Source organism: Ranitomeya imitator, chromosome 4, assembly GCF_032444005.1.
Source record: "Ranitomeya imitator isolate aRanImi1 chromosome 4, aRanImi1.pri, whole genome shotgun sequence".
NCBI classification, from domain to species: Eukaryota; Metazoa; Chordata; class Amphibia; order Anura; family Dendrobatidae; genus Ranitomeya; species Ranitomeya imitator.
Genome location: NC_091285.1, coordinates 492461738 through 492480209, shown reverse-complemented (window position 1 = coordinate 492480209; position 18472 = coordinate 492461738). Strand labels below are relative to the sequence as shown.

The 18472-nt window shown below is 44.2% G+C and overlaps 1 protein-coding gene across 5 annotated transcripts in view; it reads right to left on the bottom strand.

Moving 5' to 3' along the window:
* Positions 1–10225: 10225 nt before the first annotated feature.
* The window catches only part of MYO5A (myosin VA), a 256332-nt gene continuing 248085 nt past the window's right edge, over positions 10226–18472 (bottom strand). For all 5 annotated transcript variants that reach the window (XM_069765977.1, XM_069765976.1, XM_069765978.1 and 2 more), the window contains one exon: positions 10226–14663. In XM_069765977.1, coding sequence (XP_069622078.1) covers positions 14511–14663 — 153 coding nt within the window. In that variant the 3' untranslated portion in view covers positions 10226–14510. The remainder of the gene's footprint in view (positions 14664–18472) is intronic.

Here is an 18472-nt window from a genome sequence, read left to right as displayed (position 1 = left end):
TCTAGTGGTGCCTAAAGGTAGAAAGCGTGATGTCTAGTGGTGCCTACAGGTAGCAACCGTGATGTCTAGGAGAGCCTACAAGTAGAAAGTGTGATGTTTAGTGGTGCCTACAGGTAGAAAGCGTGATGTCTAGTGGTGCCTTAAGGGAGCAAGCATGATGTCTAGTGGTGCCTACACGTAGCAAGCATGATGTCTAATTGTGCCTACAGGTAACAAGCGTGATGTTTAGTGGTGCCTACAGGTAGCAAGCATGAGGTCTAGTGGTGCCTACAAGTAGAAAGCGTAATGTCTAGTGGTGCCTACAAGTAGAAAGCGTAATGTCTAGTGGTGCCTACAGGTAGCAAGCATGAAGTCTAGTGGTGCCTACAGGTAGCAAGTGTGATGTCTAGTGGTGCCTACAGGTAGCAAGCGTGATGTCTAGTGGTGCCTACAAGTAGAAAGCGTAATATCTAGTGGTGCCTACAGGTAGCAAGCGTGATGTCTAGTGGTGCCTACACATAGCAAGCGTGATGTCTAGTAGTGCCTACAGGGAGAATGTTATGACCTGGTGGTCAGGACAATAATGGACCTGGTGGTTAAGAGCACACGGAATGACCTGATAGTTACTGATAATAAAGGACGAGCTCTGGGACGTGGGAACTCTGCTGACCGCAATCCCTAATCCTATCAAACACACTAGAAATAGCCGTGGATTGCGCCTAACGCTCCCTATGCAACTCGGCACAGCCTAAGGAACTAGCTAGCCCTGAAGATAGAAAAATAAAGCCTACCTTGCCTCAGAGAAATTCCCCAAAGGAAAAGGCAGCCCCCCACATATAATGACTGTGAGTAAAGATGAAAATACAAACACAGAGATGAAATAGATTTAGCAAAGTGAGGCCCGACTTACTGAACAGACCGAGGATAGGAAAGGTTACTTTGCGGTCAGCACAAAAACCTACAAAAAGACCACGCAGAGGGCGCAAAAAGACCCTCCGCACCGACTCACGGTGCGGAGGCGCTCCCTCTGCGTCCCAGAGCTTCCAGCAAGCAAGACAACAATAAAAATAGCAAGCTGGACAGAAAAATAGCAAATCAAAGAAATACAAGCTGGAACTTAGCTTCTGCTGGGAACACAGGTCACAAGAACGATCCAGGAGTGAACTAGACCAATACTGGAACATTGACAGGTGGCAAGGAGCAAAGATGTAAGTGGAGTTAAATAGAGTAGCAGCTAACGAATTAACCTCGTCACCTGTGAAACTCAGAAACACCCACCAGAGGAAGTCCATGGACAGAACCAGCCGAAGTACCATTCATGACCACAGGAGGGAGCACGACAACAGAATTCACAACAGTACCCCCCCCCTTGAGGAGGGGTCACCGAACCCTCACCAGATCCCCCAGGCCGACCAGGATGAGCCAAACGAAAGGCACGAACCAGATCGGCAGCATGAACATCAGAGGCAAAAACCCAGGAATTATCTTCCTGACCATAACCCTTCCACTTGACCAGGTACTGGAGTTTCCGTCTCGAAACACGAGAATCCAAAATCTTCTCCACCACATACTCCAACTCCCCCTCAACCAACACCGGGGCAGGAGGATCAACGGATGGAACCACAGGCACCACTTATCTCCGCAATAACGACCTATGGAACACATTATGGATGGCAAAAGAAGCAGGAAGGGCCAAACGAAATGACACAGGATTGATAACCTCAGAAATCTTATACGGACCAATGAAACGAGGCTTAAACTTAGGAGAGGAAACCTTCATAGGAACATAACGAGACGACAACCAAACCAAATCCCCAACACGAAGTCGGGGACCCACACAGCGCCGGCGGTTAGCGAAACGTTGAGCCTTTTCCTGGGACGTCAAATTGTCCACCACGAGTCCAAATCTGCTGCAACCTATCCACCACAGTATCTACACCAGGACAATCCGAAGACGCAACCTGCCCTGAAGAGAAACGAGGATGGAAACCAGAATTGCAGAAAAACGGCGAAACCAAAGTAGCCGAGCTGGCCCGATTATTAAGGGCGAACTCAGCCAACGGCAAAAAGGACACCCAATCATCCTGATCAGCAGAAACAAAGCATCTCAGATATGTTTCCAAAGTTTGATTAGTTCGTTCGGTTTGGCCATTTGTCTGAGGATGGAAAGCCGAGGAAAAAGACAAATCAATGCCCATCCTTGCACAAAAGGATCGCCAAAACCTCGAAACAAACTGGGAACCTCTGTCAGAAACGATGTGCTCCGGGATACCATGTAAACGAACCACATGCTGGAAAAATAATGACACCAAATCAGAGGAGGAAGGCAATTTAGACAAAGGTACCAAATGGACCATCTTAGAAATGCGATCACAAACCACCCAAATGACCGACATCTTTTGAGAGACGGGGAGATCCGAAATAAAATCCATAGAAATATGCGTCCAGGGCCTCTTCGGGACCGGCAAGGGCAAAAGCAACCCACTGGCACGAGAACAGCAGGGCTTAGCCCGAGAACAAGTCCCACAGGACTGCACAAAAGAACGCACATCCCGTGACAAAGACGGCCACCAAAAGGATCTAGCCACCAAATCTCTGGTACCAAAGATTCCAGGATGCCCAGCCAACACTGAACAATGAATCTCAGAGATAACTACTAGTCCATCTATCAGGGACAAACAGTTTCTCCGTTGGGCAACGGTCAGGTCTATCAGCCTGAAATTTTTGCAGCACCCGCCGCAAATCAGGGGAGATGGCAGACAAAATTACCCCCTCTTTGAGAATACCCGCCGGCTCAGAAACACCCGGAGAGTCAGGCGCAAAACTCCTTGACAGGGCATCAGCCTTCACATTCTTAGAGCCCGGAAGGTACAAAACCACAAAATCAAAATGGGAGAAAAATAACGACCATCTAGCCTGTCTCGGATTCAACCGTTTGGCAGACTCAAGATAAGTCAAATTCTTGTGATCTGTCAAGACCACCACGCGATGCTTGGCTCCTTCAAGCCAATGACGCCACTCCTCAAATGCCCACTTCATGGCCAACAACTCACGATTACCAACATCATAATTACGCTCAGCAGGCGAAAACTTTCTAGAAAAGAAAGCACATGGCTTCATCACCGAGCCATCAGAACTTCTTTGCGACAAAACAGCCCCTGCTCCAATCTCAGAAGCATCAACCTCAACCAGAAACGGGAGAGAAACATCTGGCTGGCACAACACAGAGGCAGAAGAAAAACGACGCTTCAACTCCTGAAAAGCCTCTACAGCTGCAGAAGACCAATTGACCACATCAGCACCCTTCTTGGTCAAATCAGTCAACGGTTTAGCAACAGTAGAAAAATTAGCGATGAAGCGCCGATAAAAATTAGCAAAGCCCAGGAACTTTTGCAGGCTCTTCACAGATGTCGGCTGAGTCCAATCATAAACGGCCTGGACTTTAACAGGGTCCATCTCGATAGTAGAAGGGGAAAAAATGAACCCCAAAAATGAAACCTTCTGAACTCCAAAGAGACACTTTGACCCCTTCACAAACAAGGAATTCGCACGAAGGACCTGGAACACCATTCTGACCTGCTTCACATGAGACTCCCAATCATCCGAAAAGACCAAAATATCATCCAAATACACAATCAGGAATTTTTCCAGGTACTCTCGGATGATGTCATGCATAAAGGACTGAAATACTGATGGAGCATTGGAAAGCCCGAATGGCATAACCAGGTACTCAAAATGGCCCTCTGGCGTATTAAATGCTGTTTTCCATTCATCGCCTTGTTTAATACGCATAAGATTATACGCCCCTCGAAGATCTATCTTGGTGAACCAACTAGCCCCTTTAATACGAGCAAACAAATCAGACAGCAACGGCAAAGCATACTGAAATTTGTAATTTTATTAAGAAGGCGGTAATCAATACAAGGTCTCAAAGAACCATCCTTCTTGGCCACAAAAAAGAACCCTGCTCCTAACGGTGATGACGACAGGCGAATATGGCCTTTCTCCAAGGATTCCTTTATATAACTCCGCATAGCGGGGTGTTCTGGCACAGATAAATTGAACAATCGGCCCTTAGGAAACTTACTACCAGGAATCAAATTAATTGCACAATCGCAATCCCTATGAGGAGGTAGGGCACTGGCTTTGGGCTCATCAAATACATCCCGATAATCCGACAAAAACTCTGGAACTTCAGAAGTAGTGGAAGATGAATTAGACAAAAATGGAACATCACCATGTACCCCCTGGCAACCCCTGCTGGACACAGACATAGATTTCCAGTCCAATACTGGATTATGAACCTGTAGCCATGGCAACCCCAAAACGACCACATCATGCAGATTATGCAACACCAGAAAGCGGATATTCTCCTGATGTGCAGGAGCCATGCACATGGTCAATTGGGTCCAGTACTGAGGCTTATTCTTGGCCAAAGGCGTAGCATCAATTCCTCTCAATGGAATAGGATACTGCAAGGGCTCCAAGAAAAAACCACAGCGCCTAGCATACTCCAAGGCCATCAAATTCAGGGCAGCGCCTGAATCCACAAATGCCATAACAGAATAGGATGACAAAGAGCAAATCAGAGTAACGGACAATAGAAATTTAGACTGTACCGTACCAATGGTGGCAGACCTAGCGAACCGCTTAGTGCGCTTAGGACAATCGGAGATAGCATGAGTGGAATCACCACAGTAAAAACATAGCCCATTCCGACGTCTGTGTTTTTGCCGTTCAGCTCTGGTCAAAGTCCTATCACATTGCATAGGCTAAGGCCCATGCTCGGATAGTACCGCCACATCGTGCACAGCTTTACTCTCACGCAAGCGTCGATCGATCTGAATGGCCAAGGACATAGACTCATTCAGACCAGCAGGCATGGGAAATCCCACCATGACATCCTTAAGGGCTTCAGCAGAGAGACCCTTTCTGAAGATTGCTGCCAGGGCACATTCATTCCACTGAGTGAGCACAGACCACTTTCTAAACTTCTGACAATATATCTCCGCTTCATCCTGACCCTGACACAGAGCCAGCAAGATTTTCTCTGCCTGATCCACTGAATTAGGTTCGTCATAAAGCAATCCAAGCGCCAGGAAAAACGCATCAACATCACGCAATGCCGGATCTCCTTGCGCAAGGGAAAATGCCCAGTCTTGAGGGTCACCACGTAACAAAGAAATAATGATCTTTACTTGTTGAACAGGGTCACCTGAGGAACGAGGTTTCAAGGCAAGAAACAATTTACAATTATTTTTGAAATTCAAGAACTTAGATCTATCACCAAAAAACAAATCAGGGGAAAAGAGAGACAAAACACACTGCAAAGAAAAAAAAATGGTCTCAGAACTTCTCTTATCCCTCTATTGAGATGCATTAGTACTTTGGGCCACCTGTACTGTTATGACCTGGTGGTCAGGACAATAATGGACCTGGTGGTTAAGAGCACACGGAATGACCTGATAGTTACTGATAATAAAGGACGAGCTCTGGGACACTGTTCACACAATGGGAATGCACAGCATCTCCTGCCCTTTTTGCTATTTTTGGAGGATCTCTGAATCCTCTTTTTGTGCTAGCATTGGTTAGAGTAGGACTTGTAAGCGTGGGGACACGTGACGTGGGTTACGAGCTTACATATTTTGGACAGAATATAAACTAATACCTCCCATATATATATATAAAAAAAATTATATATATATATATATATATATATATATATATGTGTGTTTTTTGCATTTTTTCGGGGTGCAATTGGGACCATTCTGTCTTGTTAACTGTGGTGTCAGTTCATATGGGATGCATCTTAATAGCGCTGGGCAGCCCGCCTGAGCTAATAGAAGGGCGTCACTAATAGGTTAACCTGGATGCTGTGCATTCCCATTGTGTGAACAGCGCCACATACAAGTCTCTAATGTGCAGTCATATGCCAAGCAGCCACCCCCTCCATTAATGTGGTAGGTTGTGAGTGGCTGCCTCATCGGTATTTCTGCACCTGTGTTGCCGCCATCTTAACCACATGGGTCCACTGCATCCTGATAGTGCATTTGTTTGGAGGCCCAGGCAGGTAAGCATCTCCTGCCCTTTTTGCTATTTTTCTGAATTTTTGGAGGATCTCCGAGTCCTCCTTTTGTGCTCGCATTGGTTAGAGGTGGTGGAAAGGGCAATGATGGGAGTGGGGGAGAAGGCAATGATGGTGGTAGTGGAAAAGACAATGATGGGAGTGGTGGGGAAGAAGGCAATGATGGTGGTGGTGGAAAGGGGAATAATGGGGGGAGGAGGAAATGGTAGAGGTGGATTGGAAAATGATGGGGTGGGGGAGAGGACAATAATGGGATGCGGGAGGAGGAAAATGAATGGTGTGAGGTATTGAGATGGGAGGAAGGGGGACTTATAATGGACTTAGGAACGGGGAGGTGGAGGAAAAGATCATCACTTATTATGTCTAACAGTCCTTTAGTATATACTGTACTCAATTATGTCTAACAGTCCCTTAGTATATAGTGTACCTACTTATGTATAACAGTTCCTTAGTATATAGTGTACCCACTAATTCTGTTTAACACCATCCTTAGTTACATAGGTTCCTCTTTTATTATGTATAACACCATCCCTTATTATGTACAATCCTCTATTTATGGTGCCGTCCCTTATTATATAGCTTCCTCTGCTGTTATGTACAGTGCTGTCTCTTACATAGTGTATTCTTGTTAATTTTGTTATTCACAACGCCTTCTTTTATTGCATAATCTCCTCTTTTTAGATATAAAATGACTGCTGATGGAGGAGCCAGTGACCAGTCCATCAGCTCCTCCATTAGAAAAGAAGCTTTCCCGTGCTACATCAGCCATCATTGCATTACACATCTAACAAGACAGGACAGTATGTAATAAAAAACAGGGCTCTATATAACCCAATATGTAAGGCATAGTACTGTATATAACCAGAGGGCACTGTATAATAAGGGATGGCAATGTACTTAATAAAGGAGACTATGTAATATATATACACGTGTATGTGTGTGTGGCTATATACACTGCTCCAAAAAATAAAGGGAACACTAAAATCCCACCTCCTAGATATCACTGAAATATTCCAGTTGTAAATCTTTGTTCATTACATAGTGGAATGTGTTGAGAACAACAAAACCTAAAAATGATCAACGTAAATCACAATTAATATCCCACGGAGGTCTAGAGTTGAAATGATGCTCAAAATCAAAGTAGAAAATGATGTTACAGGCTGATCCAACTTCAGTGGAAATGCCTCAAGACAAGGAAATAATGCTCAGTAGTGTGTGTGGCTTCCACATGCCTGTATGACATACCTACAATGCCTGGGCATGCTCCTGATGAGGCGGCGGATGGTCTCCTGAGGGCTCTCCTCCCAGACCTGGACTAAAGCATTCGCCAACTCCTGGAAGTCTGTCGTACAAGGTGACGTTGGTGGATGGTGCGAGACATGATGTTCCAGATTTGTTCAATCGGATTCAGGTCTGGGGAACAGGCGGGCCAGTCCATAGCTTCAATGCGTTCATCTTGCAGGAACTGCTGACACACTCCAGCTACCTTAGGTCTGGCATTGTCCTGCATTAGGAGGAACCCAGGTTCAACCGCACCAGCATATCGTCGCTCAATGGGTCTGAGGATCTCATCTTGGTACCTAATGGCAGTCAGGATAACTCTGGCAAGCACATGGAGGGCTGTGCGGCCCTCCAAAGAAATGCCACCCCACACCATTACTGACCCACTGCCAAACCAGTCATGCTGAAGGATGTTACAGGCAGATCGCTCTCCACGGCGTCACCAGACTCTGTCACATGTGCTCAGTGTGAACCTGCTTTCATCTGTGAAGAGCACAGGGTGCCAGTGGCGAATTTGCCAATCCTGGTGTTCTGTGGCAAATACCAAGGGTTCTGCACGGTGTTGGGCTGTGACCAGAACCTCTATCTGTGGACATCGGGCACTCAGACCATCCTCATGGAGTTTGTTTCTAACCATTTGTGCAGACACATGCACATTTGTGGCCTGCTGGAGGTCACGTTGCAGGGCTCTGGCAGTGTTCCTCCTTGCACTAAGGCTGAGGTAGCGGTCCTGCTGCTGGGTTGTTGCCCCCTCCACTTTTTTGGTATACTGGCCTGTCTCCTGGTAGCGCCTCCAGCCTCTGGACACTATGCTCACAGACACAGCAAACCACCTTGCCACAGCTCGCATTGATGTGCCATCCTGGATGAGCTTCACTACCTGAGCCACTTGTGTGGGTTGTAGAGTCCATCTCATGCTACCACGAGTGTGAAAGCACAACCAACATTCAAAAGTGACCTAAACATCAGCCAGAAAGCATTGGTACCGAGATATGGTCTATGGCCCCCACCAGCAGAACCACTCCTTTATTGCGTGTCTTGATAATTGCTAATAATTTCCATCTGTTGTCTATTCTATTTGCACCACAGCATGTGAAATTGATTGTCAAACAGTGTTGCTCCTAAGTGGACAGTTTGATTTCACAAAAGTTTGATATATATATATATATATTTTATAAAATATATCTCTCTATATATATATCTCTCTATATATATAGCTTTGTCGCCATAAAAGGAGGGGAGTCAAGACATTTCTTGCACAGGGGCCCCAAGCTGTCTGTGTCTGCCCCTGATTTGGTCCACCCTGTACATTACAAGTCGAAGCTTCTCAAGTTCTCTACTGAGACCTCACCAGGCACAACATGGTATTGATGAGACATAAGCCAGTAGAACATTAAAATGAACACAAAAGCAATTAGTTATAGAGTGTTAGGCAAGATTCAAACCTCATTCAACAGCGCTTCCATGACCTACATCGGAAGTGTCCATATGAATGACTGAAAAATAGAAATCAGGCATGGGCCTGATGGAAATATTCAGTACAGTGTAAAAAATGGAATTAAAATGGATTCTATTTATGCTCTTTTGCGGTGGTGTCTGCATTCAGATGGAAGCACGTCATAATACATCATACGATACTGTCTGGAAAATGTTTGACTGGAAAATTAACAAACACTATGCTTTAAAAATTAAAGAAGTATTTACTAATGAAGCAAGTGGATGACCTGGTTACAAATGAAGAATCTATACAGGAGAAGGTAATCTACTCGGTCACCTACTAAGTACTATAGTCTCTACCTACCTTCCCCTGGCGATCACAGGCCCATTTTCTCTCTCGTTGGCTTTGATGTGGTCTGTGTATTGTCCGTTTTGCTTATAGTCTTCTTTGCATCAATACGTTGACAGGCATTGTGTACCTAACTTCCTACTTTTTTTGTTGTTCTATATGTGAAGCCTCAATAAAAAAAAAAAGGGGTATTGGAATGTACTAATATAATGGTATATTGAGAATGAGACATAATATTCTGATTAGTGCAACATGGTGGCTCAGTGGTTAGGGTCCTTGGTTCAAATCCCACCAAAGACTACATCTGCAAGGAGTTTGTATGTTATCCTCGTGTTTGCGTGGGTTTCCTCCCACACTCCAAACACATACTGAATGGGAATCTAGATTGTGAGCCCCAATGGGGACAGTGATTATAATGTCTGTAAAGCGCTGTGGAATTAATGGCGCTATGTAAGTGAGTAAAATAAATTAGTGGCAGTATCACATGTTGCCATTGTTCCTGCACCTTACGGCTTGGTGAGTGGAGAGAAATGTAACAGCTCTATTCAAGAGGAAGAATAAAGAAGACCGTTAAGCGTCTTCTGGTGATCAGTCCCCCATTGATAAGGAATTGGTGACATTATAGCACTTAATTTTGTGAAGAAAAAAACAACAACACTTTAATGACCGTGATGACTGGGAATGAAACAGAAACATGGTTTCTGATATAAAACGAATGACATTATCATAAAAAAAAGAGCTAAATACAACATCATATTCTTAATTTTTTTTATTTTTTTTCCAATTTGCAGTGATAGCTAATTTGTTACAGTGTTAATGATGCAAACACTTGCTAAGCACAACAAGACCAGTCACTTGTTAGCACTTCGGCTTTAGTGTAATTATGACGTTATTTAACAATCTAATTCCATTATATCTGTAATATACAAGTTACACGTGTAATTAACAAACCCGTCCTGTTTTGTTAGTTCTGTGGGAAATATTATACATCCTGATGTTAATGAGTGACGAACTAGAGAAAGTTACTGCGTTGAAGGTGCGGGGATATCAATATTACCGGGACTACAATACATCCATGCAAAAGAAGCAGTGGCTTTTACCCAAGTATTTTTATTAAAAAGGCATTTTTCTAATTATTCACATATTATAATTACCAAGTCCTCAGTACACAATGTTCTGAGCTGCTGGAGGAAGCATTTTCCTACACATCCAATACAATTGTACAGAAGGGCTCCTGAGATTATTTAGCATGTGGAAACATAGTTCTCCCAGTATAATGTAATGGTCGGTGTCAAGAAACGCTTCTGGTAAAAGCTGATTGCATGTTGCTATTAATTCCCATAAAGCAGTGAACACGGCCCAGACATATTAGACCGTCACTACACTGGGGCAAGAGTCACTAGTCACATACCAAACTAGAACTGGGCTCTAAACTACCCTCAAGAATGGTTTTCACATATAGCACTCGTACCTACAATATTCTATAGGGCTGTGCACATGTCCTTCTTTCTCCTCGGACCGCGAGAGGTCCAGGAATTTAAAAAAAACAAACAAAAAAACGCAGACATGTCTAATTTTGATCCGATTAGTAGTGCAAACTGTAGGAAAACAAGGAGCGCAAATAGGGTCTTATCACACGTTATACAATGTGCAATTGTGATCAAAAACTGCTCACCCGGTGGTGCAGAGACAAGGCTTGTATGTCAGATCCATGGGTCGGCTAGTGACCTAACTAAAGCCATTATCAAGGAATATAGTGGATTATGTCCGCGCTGCCAGACCATTCAGAACACAAAATATGGTTCAAGGATGATGGTGGTTAGTCCTTTGCATTTCAAAGTTATCAGGACTTTTTCTTCAGGAAATACCACAAAGACAGTCTACTGCAGTCCTCTCATTGATGAATATTGAGGACTATACAGCAAAAGTGCAATATTCATGAGCTCATCTATCCCTGTCCCGAATCATTGATTGACAGCTTTCAGCCTATGCAGAAAGCTGTCAATCAATGGTAAGAGTGAGGGTAGTCTGAGCTCATCATTGAGTGAAGTGCAGCAGATCAGATAAAACAGTGATATTACCAAAACTACATCAAGAAGCATAGTAAGTAACACTGCACTAAAATCAGGGTCTGAGCCCTCAGATTAAAAAGCACAGACCTAGCATCAGATTCCTATTACAGATAACCTGTCACTTGCTCAAAGAAATTTGTTAAATACCTTATATAAGCCAACAGAGCTGATTCTATTGTATTTTTCCATCTTGCACTGTGTCACTGCATTGCCGAGATATTCATGTGTGTTTTTTTTCTGGAGCACAGTATGTGAAATCTCTGCTTGCGGTTCAACTGGGCATTTCTTCTGGCTTTCACCCCTCCTTTCAAGATGCTGCCAATCGCAGATGAGTAGCTTAGCTGTGATTGGCAGCAACTGGGAGGGAGGGGTAAAAGCAGAGATTTCACATGGTGCCCTTCATGGAAACAAATGTGAATATCTCTAATTAAGTGACCAGATGCAAAAAAAAAAAAAAGAAAAAGAGAATCAGAGGAGCTCTGGGATGTTTACAAGGCATTTACGGTAATCAATATTTTTTCAAGCAAGTAACAGATCCTCTGTAAATTAAGTGCATGATCCTTCTTATTAACTATAGCTTATGCAATATACCTTTGTACTTGTCTTGATAAAATTACTGCTTAAATTAGATCTGTCAGCAGGTTTTTCCTATTTAATATGAGAATAGCATAACAAAGGGGTATAGACCCTAATTCCAGGGATGTCACTTAATAGGCTGTGTACTGTAGTTTCTATAAAATCAGTGTTTTATCAGCAGGAGATTATCACTATTTAAGTTTTGAAGCAGGACAATGAGGCGGACAGCTTAGTGGGTGGGAGAGCACAAACGTGCACTGTCCATATAGTATAATCTACACTGATGCCAATATTCGTTAACTAAGTAATTTTGGCTTAGACAATATGTGGTGGGATTCGTGTACAGCAACCAGTCTGTGCTAGAAAAATGAGAACTAGACAGGTTTCTATAAGCGATACATTACATTTTTGCCTGCTTTAGCTATCATACATATACTGTAGGTTAACTGTAGGCGCTAGGAAAGCCATTTAAAGAAGCCTGCAGTCCTTGGTAAAAGTGAAAAAACCTAATTGTTTTTCTGTGAAAAACTCAAGTCTTTTTCCTGCCTCCAGATTAAAGGTCCCGTCACACATAGCGGCGCTAAAGCGATCCCGACAACGATACGACCTGTCAGGGATCGTTGCTGCGTCGCTATGTGGTCGCTGGTGAGATGTCAAACTGTGAGATCTCCCCAACGACGCAGCAGTGATGCTGCGACCTGTAGCGACCTGTAGAACGATGTCACATGGCAGCTATTTCATGACGATTAACAGACCTCAATGAGGGACGTCCTGTCATGAGGTCGTTGGTAAGGTGTCAAACACAGCGATGTGTGCTACCCAGCAGGACCTCAACAATCAAAAAAAGGTCCAGGCCATTCCGACACGACCAGCGATCTCACAGCAGGGGCCTGGTCGCTGCTACGGGTCACACTTAGCGAGATCGAGAACTTGTGACTCAGCAGCGATCTCGCTAGCGATCTCGCTATGTGTGACGGGGTCTTTAGTCTATTCAATGGTACCTGTCTCCAAAGTGGCTTATTTGGTAGAAGGATATGACTAATAAGATTAATGAACCCAAAAAAGTGAAACAAAAAGAAAAGGGTGAACTGATAAAGAAACACAGCACTTAAATGATTGTACAGACACATAAGAGCTTTAATGGAACAAGCAAGATAGCAAACCAAAATTATATTAAGACAGAAAGGAACCCTGTAACCCCTCAGACCAAGCATATGGGAACCTGCCCTGTTCTGAGCAATATAAACGCAATTATCTCAAAAACAATGATAGAAACCCATTTAGGGGCCATTTTTAGCTTGTGGAAAAGAATATTAAACTATGCCTTTTTCCACTGTAACCTTCCAGTGTTCAGTGCTCTACAGGATAAAGTGACTCCTGCAGAGCACAAGCACATCTTCCCAACATGGCAAAACAATATTTGGTCATAAAACTACACACAAACATATATATATATATATATATATATATATATATATATATCTCTCTTCTTTGGCCACGGCGTTGGACCCTTTGATAAGTACAGTATTTTAATCCTCCAGAGAGCCATTGTACCTTGACATAGGTCTAGCAGGCTGACCCATTTCTTCTAATGGTTTAAATAAGGAAAGTTTTGACCAAACTGTTACTATAGTGCTCTGACCAGGCTATATAAAGTGTCCTAACATAATCTAGTGCAATAATGCCTCTGACGTGCCCAAAACTGGACCCTAAGTGTCCTATAGTACATGCCGATGCAATGCGGAGGAAGTGCGACTACAGGACACTGTCATGTTAGAAGCCACTTACGTACTAGGGATCCATTCTGGTGACACAAGCTTAGGATGTGCCACAATCCTGATATCATAGGCTTAAATAAATAATAAGCACAGAACGCCAGCATGGAATATAGCAAAATCACACCAAAAACACAGCAAACATCATTAAAACTATCAGCTGCAAATAATACTGTGATGAACTGAAACACTCAAATATGAATAAAAAAAAAATCCATTAAGGACTATACATGATTATTATGAGTTCCTATTTGTTCTTTAAGGCTTTATTTTATTAAAAACGGCTATTTTCTCAGCTCTCCCCATGTGCTTAAGCTGCCTCAACCTTGTTTCCAGGTACATAACGGTGTCTCACCCGAAGGGCGATCACACTGAGCTGTAAACATACTGGATAGTAAAGAGATGAGGATTTTATTTGTAGTGCCTAATACGGATATTGGAACATCAGAAGAACACAAGACACAGCAGCACATCAATATGCATAGTAAACCACGGTGCTAGGAAACATCTACGTTACACGGTAAGCCGAGATTTTTCCAGTATTTTTATAGACATTTTTCTTCTCCCTAACATAAATAATGATGTGGTTTGGCTATTGTATGCGTATACGTAGCAATCAAGTAGACTAGCACAATAAGCCAGACCTTCCCTCTCACATATATATTGTCCTCCACGTTTCCTGCCTCACATCCCCGCGTCTCATCAGGAAGGCAGCTACTATTCCTAGGACATCTTACATCTGCTTGAAGACCAAGGTAAAGTCTACAAAACTGAAGGCTGTAATGATACTCTGAGATGATGGATACCACGTGCCACCCGTCTAGCAGTTTCTTATACATGATGTACAAATCACAGGAGACGTGACTTCTAGTATCTATAAGGATGCAATGGTGAAATCCAGAATGCTTCCAGTGTTACTTAGAGGTCTGAGCGATTTATGATCAGTAATGATATATTTACACGCGCGAGATGAATGCTAGGCTGAGACTGCCTGGGATCTGAATGGTTTCTAAAGCAAGGGATGATGGGTTAAATGGGAAAGTGACAGGAAAGATGTGCTTGGCATCCATTAGCAGCTGAGGGGCGTCTTTCCGGTCCCTTAGACGCAGCTGAAAGTGAAAGACAAAGAGTTAGACATTTTGCTTATTAAAAAATATGTATATGTACTGTATATGTATATATTATCATGATTTGCTTATGTAATGCCATCATATACTGGATTTATACACACATCTATCCACATGTCTATATACACATACACATGGTCAAAATTGTTGGTACCCCTCGTTTAATGACAGAAAACCCACAATGGTCACAGAAATAACTTGAATCTAACAAAAGTAATAGTAAATAAAAAATCTATGAAAATGAACAAATGAAAGTCAGACATTGTTTTTCAACCATGCTTCTAAGAATAAAAAAAAAAAAACAAAAAAAAAAAACCTCATGAAATAGGCCTGGACAGAAATGATGGTCCCCTTAACTTAATATTTTGTGCACAACCTTTTGAGGCAATCAAACGATTCCTGTAACTGTCAATGAGACTTCTGCGCCTCTCGACATATATTTTGGCCCACTCCCCAAGAGCAAACTGCTCCAGATGTCATGTTTGAAGGTTGCCTTTTCCAGACAGCATGTTTTAACTCTTTCCAAATATGCTCAATAGGATTTAGACCAGGGCTCATAGAAGGCCACTTCAGAATAGTCCAGTGCTTTTCTCTTAGCCATTCTTGGGTCATTATCCTGTTGCAAGACCCATGACCTGCGACTGAGACCAAGCTTTCTGACACTGGGCAGGCACATTTCTCTCTAGAATCCCTTGATAGTCTTGAGATTTCATTGTATCCTGCACAGATTCGAGACACCCTGTGCCAGATGCAGCAAAGCAGCCCCAGAACATAACAGAGCCTCCTCCATGTTGTACAGTAGAACAGTGTTCTTTTCTTGATATGCTTCATTTTTCTGTCTGTGAACATAGAGCTGATGTGCCTTGCAAAAAGTTCCATTTTTGTCTGCATAGGACATTCTCCCAGAAGCTTTATGGCTTGTCAACATGTAGTTGTCACGCTCATGCCCTGACTGGTGGGCGTGAGCACAGGGGATTTGTGGCCCCAAACCAGAATACCATGGAAGGGGCGTGACTATGACAGCTGCCTGGGTTTTCACTGGAGCCTCTGATGGTGAGGTCAGGCTTGTGCATCTGGCAGCTGCCAGATGCTACTCCAGGGTGGTGTCTGGCTGTGGCTTCTGATCCCACTTGGAGAACAGGAACACTAGGACAGGTGCGGGCATCAGGCAGAACTGGCAGAAGAGCACGGCTGAAACTCAGACGAGTAGGCTGGCACAGCTGAGAATGGGCTGGCAGAGACACGGCAGAGAATACAGGGCTGGCAGAGACACGGCAGAGAACACAGGGCTGGCAGGCACGGCAGAGAACACAGGGCTAGCAGGCACGGCAGAGAACAGGGCTGGCAGGCACGGCAGAGGACACAGGGTTGGCAGGCACGGCAGAGAACACAGGGCTGGCAGGCACGGCAGAGAACACAGGGCTGGCAGGCACGGCAGAGAACACAGGGTTGGCAGGCACGGCAGAGAACACAGGGCTGGCAGGCACGGCAAAGACACAGGAATGGCAAAAACAGGACTGGCAGGGACGGCAGGAACACAGGACTGGTTGGTGTGGTGTATGAAGGAACAGGTAGGGACCTATTCACACAGGAGGTGCAGGTATGGATATGTAGTATGAAGAAACAGGTAGGGACCTGTTCACACTGGAGGTGCAGGTACAGAAACAAGCCAGAAGGAAAGGAGAATGAAGGAACAGGTTGGGACCTGTTCACACAGGAGATGCAGGTACAGAAACAAGCCAGAAAGGAAAGGAGAATGAAGGAACAGGTTGGGATCTGTTCACACAGGAAGAGAAGTGCAAGGCTGCAGATAGGAGCGGAAGAGCAGCAAGAGATAGCGTAGCAACAAACGCTAAGCAGAGCAGAACCGCAAGGAATGCGGAGAGGAGCTGCAGCAAGAGATTTCTGCAGAAGCTAAGCAGAGCGGAGCCACAAGGAATGTGGAGAGGAGCTGCAGCAAGAGATTACTGCAGCAAAAGCTAAGCAGAGCCACAAGGAATGTGGAGAGGATCTGCAGCAAAAGGTTTCTGCAGCAACAGGAGCAGAGCAGAGTAGAGTAGAACGGAGCAGAAACGCAGGAGTGCGGAACAGAGGTAAAACCACAAAGGTACAGAGCAGGCAGAGCCGCAAGAGTGCAGAGTGTAAGCAGACTGAGAACACAAGGAAAGACACAGCAGGGAAGGAAGCCACAGACAAGGAGACCGAGATAAGACTAAGTACAGACAAGGCAATGGAACACGACACAAGGACAAAGACACAGGAACCAGGATATTCTGCCTCCTGGAGGGCAGACAACAAGATCAAGGGAAGAACACAGCGAAAGACCACTAGAGAGGGAATAACAGAGCAAGGCCTGGCAAACTCAGAAGCAAGACAAACTGAGCTAACACATTGCACAGGCGCAGCCCACTGGGTGGAGCTGCACTAAATACTGGAGGTCTCTTGGTAATTGGTCAGGAACAGGTGCACCTGATTCCCACAAGAACTAGAGAGTTCAGACGCCGCCCCCCTATACACACAGCCAGGAAGCATGCAGAGAGCAGAGGCACAGAATATGGCGCTGGCAAGAAACAGAAACCACAACATGACCAGGAGCAGTGGGTAAGATAATGTGAGAGATGAGAGGCCATGCCGTGATGCCAGAGGAGTTGTTACAGTAGTTTGGCAAATTCCAGTCTGGCTTTCTTTATGATTTTTTTTTTCAAAAATGGTGTCCTCCTTGGTCGTCTCCCATGAAGTCCACTTTGGCTCATACAACAATGGATGGTGCGATCTGACACTGATGCTCCTTGAGCTTGAAGTTCACGTTTTATTGTTATTTTAGCTGTGTGGTTAGGGTCATTGTCTTGTTGGATGTGAACCTTCGGCCAAGTCTGAGGTCCAGAGCACTCTGGAAGAGGTTTTCATCCAGGATATATCTGTACTTGGCCGCATTCATGTTTCCTTCAATCCTGTCCCTGCATATGAAAAACACCCCCACAGCATAATGCTGCCACCACCATGTTTCACTGTTGGGATTATATTGGCCGATTTTCGCCATAAAAGGTCTATATTTATCTCATCAGACAAGAGAATCTTATTTCTCATAATCTGGGAGTCCTTTATGTGTTTTTTAGCAAACTCTATGTGGGCTTTCACAGGTCTTGCACTGAGGAGAGGCTTCTGTCGGGCCACTCTGCCATAAAGACCCGACTGGTGGAGGGCTGCAGTGATAGTTGACTTTGTGGAACTTTCTCCCATCTCCCTACTGCATCTCTGGAGCTCAGCCATAATGACCTTGGGGTTCTTTACCTGTCTCACCAAGGCTCTTCTCCCACAATTGCTCAGTTTGGCTCGACGGACAGGTCTAGGAAGACTTCTGGTGGTCCCAAACTTCTTCCATTTAAGGATTATGGAGGCCACTGTGCTCTTGGGAACCTTGAGTACTGCAGAAATTCTGTTGTAACCTTGGCCAGATCTATGTCTTGCCATGATTCTGTCTCTGAGCTCCTTGGCCAGTTCCTTTGTCCTGATTCTCATTTGGTCTGACATGCACTGTGAGCTGTGAGGTCTTATATAGACAGGTTTGTGCCTTTCCAAATCAAGTCCTATCAGTTTAATTAAACACAGCTGGACTCCAATGACGGAGTAGAACCATCTCAAGGATTACAAGGAATGGACAGCATGTGACTTAAATATGAGTGTCTTGGCAAAGGGTCTGAATACTTATAACCATGTGATATTTCAGATTTTCTTTTTCATTAAATTTGCAGAAATTTCTACATTTATTTTTCTCAGTCAAGATGGGGTGG